This window comes from Rasamsonia emersonii (genome assembly GCF_000968595.1).
Source record: "Rasamsonia emersonii CBS 393.64 chromosome Unknown ctg1118621760939, whole genome shotgun sequence".
Classification (NCBI taxonomy): Eukaryota; Fungi; Ascomycota; class Eurotiomycetes; order Eurotiales; family Trichocomaceae; genus Rasamsonia; species Rasamsonia emersonii.
Window position 1 is genome coordinate 1 of NW_013562682.1, and position 3254 is coordinate 3254.

Here is a 3254-nt window from a genome sequence, read left to right on the forward strand (position 1 = left end):
CGAGGCATGCACGACGCCGGCGAAGTCGCGCCCTGGAACGTTAGGCTTGGTCACGCCGAACAGGTTCTTCAGCCCGTTGGCAGCGTCGCTGGGGTTGACGCCGCTGGCGCGCACGCGGACCAGCACGGTCGACGGGCGCAGCTCCGGCACAGGCCGTTCGGCGACGGCGAGTCGGCAGACATGCGCTTCGGCGGTGGCGGTGGACAGGAGGGCCTTCATCGTGTCTCGTCTGGCGGGAACAGTGGCGGATGGTGCGAAGACAACCAGGTTAAGAGCCAGCGGAGGGATCGCGGGGTTCTTGTCGGCGAGATATTGCCTTGCATGGCGGGGTTGATCGCCGAGAGATGAACGCCGAGAAGAAGCAACAACATGATGATTAAAACTCCGCGGTGATGATGCAGAACAGGAAAAAGCGTGAGCAGCTTGCTTACCTGCCTGTCTGCCTGCCTGTCTGACTGATTGACTGCCGATCGATTGCAATGGCACCAGTCAAACCGACCTGCTTCACCGCGGGGTCCAACCCGCTCTCCAAGTCGCCCTCCCAGTATCCCCCGTAGACAAACCAAACAACACACTGACTGCTAGCGAGGCCAGATTCGGCGGCGCCATTGAGTTCAACTGGGTCGAGCCGCCCGCCGACGGGAACAACCTGCACGTCCACTGCTACATGCGGCCCAGCAAGGGCATCTACAAGAAGCACCTGGAGAACGGCACCAAGCCGCCCGTGCACTTCCACCGCCACCAGTACGAGAGCTTCGAGGTTATCGGCGCCGGCGATTTCACCGTCGAGATCGACGGCGTGCAGCATCGCATCCGCAAGGGTGACCCGCCCGCCGTCGTGCCGCCGTACCGTCACCATGTCGTCTACGGCACCCCGGGCGTCGAGCAGGCCGAAGTCGACTTCATCCTGAGCTCCAAGGACGACCGCAACAAAAACGACAAGAAGAAGGACGCCGACGCCCTGCGCCAGCAGTATCTGCTCGACCGCATGTTCTTCGAGAACTGGTACGGCTACCAGGAGGAGGTATTCCAGGGCAAGACCAAGTTTGACTTTATCCAGATTCTGTCGGTGAGTTGCAAATCCACTCCACTCAACTTCCAGAGGTGAGGGATCCCAGCTAAATGAGATAATACCCGTCAGATGTTCGACGCAGGCGACACCTACCCCTCGCTGCCGCGCTGGGTGCCCTTCCGCACCACCGTCGGCGTCATTCTGGGCGTCGTGCTCGGCCGCTGGATCGGCGGCTTGCTGGGCTACCAGCCCTTCTTCCCCGAGTGGACGTCCGACTGGCAGCTGGCCTGCAACCGGATGGAGAGGAACTGGACCCAGCGCCGCTTTGCCGTCCGCGATGCCCAGGAAAAGGCCCGGGCGAGACTCGCCAAGTCGGCAGAGCAGCAGGCGCAAACGAGTTGATCTCAGGTCGAACTCTTGCTGATGAAGATGGATTGATTGATGGACCAGTGTCTCTTGTATATTATGGATTGGTGTTTGGGCTTGTCTTGTTTACGTGAATGAAGGGTTTCGATGTTTGGTTATGTCGAGTTGAGCGTGGAAGGCTGAATCATTGTATGAAGATACCTGGATTTGTCTATCAACCTGATAAGCTATACGAACCTCGTCCAAAAAAAGTTCACTGTCTCATGCTAAGATGAGTCTCAACAAGAACACACCGGTGCTGTTTGTAGTGTTTAGAATTGAATCCTAGTTAATATACACACAGGTGGTTTGGACATGATTTGATTGAGGGAAACCAGGAAAACAAGAAAGTACATAGACAAAAACGCAAACGTATGTACAGTACATGTACATCATGTAGATATTACAACTGTCTCACCTATAATGCTGAGTATCTCCCTGACGCATCGTCCGTAACAGCCGCAGCAATCAACCGACTCATTTCCGCCGCCTGTACAACCTCAATAGTCAGCTCAGCTTATACTAATTATTGGTTGGAGACCTACGTTTGGAGCCATCACCATACTGAAGTGACTGCCCGGCGCTTTCGCCACAAAGATCTTGCTCCCCGGTAGCAATCGCTCCCAACCATTCCCCCCAAAGTCCTCTCGCCGCCGCAAGAGGAACCCTGTCACTTTGACCCCCAAGTCTAGACCCGCTTCATCCTCCGAGTCGGATACCACCCCGTCCGACGCCCACACGAGATACACCTCCGGCACCTGTCCCTCCATTGCCGTCGGCCTGTATCGGTCGACAGCAGCCAGCGTCGACTCAAAATGCTCGACGAGCCACGCCGGCGCCGGCGCCCCATCTCCCATGACATTGTGTCGTGCCAGCCAGCGCAACACCTCCACTGGCATCGCTTCGTACACATTCCGCGGCGGCACATCGATGAGAATCAGCTTCCGCACCTCTTCCCCAGCGCGCATCAGCACCTTGGCCGCCTCGAAAGCGTAATAGCCGCCGGCGGACCATCCCCCGAGGATATACGGCCCCTTAGGTTGGCGAGCACGGAGTTCTTTCACCCATGTCTGAACGAGATCATCCACGCTAAAAGTCACGTCGCGCCCGGCTCGCAGGAAGGGGCTGTTGAGTCCGAAGACGCACCATCCCGATCCAATCTCTGGGAGCTTCGCATACGAAGACGCCGACCCACTCCCGTCAGGGAAGAGAAAGAGGTATTTCTGCGTGGCCTTGGGATCGCCTTGAAGAAGAACGGAGAGGGGGACAGAGGGAGAACGCGAAGGCTGCATCGGAGCAGAAGACACAGGAGCCGAAGACAGTTGCAGACTTCTTTCAATATCGGTCATCGAAGATCCGGCCGTGAGAATCGTCCGGGGGGACCGCGATCCCAAGCTGCTCGCGCACTGCTCCAGCGATGGTAAGGGCCATCAGAGAGTCTATTCCCACGGCAGACAGATCGTCGGCTGCCAGGAGCTCCTCAACGTCGATTCCGAGCTCTCGCGCGATGAGCGAGCGCAGATGAGATGTCTTGTCGGTCGGTTCCGTGTCCCGGACACTGGACAAGGACTCGGGATCATCCGTTTGCGGAGTCAGAATCGACTCCGACGACGGCGTCGAGTCTCTGCTACTTGGACCGGTCAACGTGGAGAAGTAATGCTGGAGATCATGAATCGTTGAGCAGTCTTCAAAGAGTGTCTGCGGCAGATCGATCTGAAGCCGTTCCCGCAGCCGAGACAGGATAGTCAGACTCAAACAGAGAGTCGATCCCAAGCGCGGAGAGGTCGCTGTCATCGGATATCTGGCTAGCTGGGACGCCTGTTTCGTTGGCGATGAT

General features: G+C 57.6%; 8 protein-coding genes across 8 annotated transcripts; 6 read left to right on the top strand and 2 right to left on the bottom strand.

Annotated features, from left to right (window-relative positions):
* Nucleotides 1–215: 215 nt before the first annotated feature.
* Nucleotides 216–581, bottom strand: T310_8917 (uncharacterized protein; the record flags this gene model as incomplete). The annotated part of the gene is made up of 1 exon (XM_013468446.1): nt 216–581. A coding segment is annotated over one exon (366 nt), but the record flags the coding sequence as incomplete, so codon positions are not given.
* On the top strand, nt 464–1108 carry T310_8919 (Uncharacterized protein; the record flags this gene model as incomplete). Its single annotated transcript, XM_013468447.1, has 1 exon — nt 464–1108. One exon carries the CDS (start codon nt 464–466, stop codon nt 1106–1108), a length of 645 nt encoding a protein of 214 aa, XP_013323901.1.
* A 23-nt stretch (nt 1109–1131) lies between these two features.
* On the top strand, nt 1132–1512 carry T310_8923 (uncharacterized protein; the record flags this gene model as incomplete). The annotated part of the gene is made up of 1 exon (XM_013468448.1): nt 1132–1512. A coding segment is annotated over one exon (381 nt), but the record flags the coding sequence as incomplete, so codon positions are not given.
* Nucleotides 1513–1710: 198 nt separating this feature from the next.
* On the top strand, nt 1711–2031 carry T310_8924 (uncharacterized protein; the record flags this gene model as incomplete). The annotated part of the gene is made up of 1 exon (XM_013468449.1): nt 1711–2031. A coding segment is annotated over one exon (321 nt), but the record flags the coding sequence as incomplete, so codon positions are not given.
* T310_8926 (uncharacterized protein) lies at nt 1991–2413 on the top strand (the record flags this gene model as incomplete). The annotated part of the gene is made up of 1 exon (XM_013468450.1): nt 1991–2413. The coding sequence occupies one exon, from the start codon at nt 1991–1993 to the stop codon at nt 2411–2413; it is 423 nt and encodes a 140-aa protein (XP_013323904.1).
* T310_8927 (uncharacterized protein) lies at nt 2110–2841 on the top strand (the record flags this gene model as incomplete). The annotated part of the gene is made up of 1 exon (XM_013468451.1): nt 2110–2841. A coding segment is annotated over one exon (732 nt), but the record flags the coding sequence as incomplete, so codon positions are not given.
* On the top strand, nt 2666–3097 carry T310_8928 (uncharacterized protein; the record flags this gene model as incomplete). The annotated part of the gene is made up of 1 exon (XM_013468452.1): nt 2666–3097. A coding segment is annotated over one exon (432 nt), but the record flags the coding sequence as incomplete, so codon positions are not given.
* T310_8929 (uncharacterized protein) lies at nt 2753–3254 on the bottom strand (the record flags this gene model as incomplete). Its single annotated transcript, XM_013468453.1, has 1 exon — nt 2753–3254. A coding segment is annotated over one exon (502 nt), but the record flags the coding sequence as incomplete, so codon positions are not given.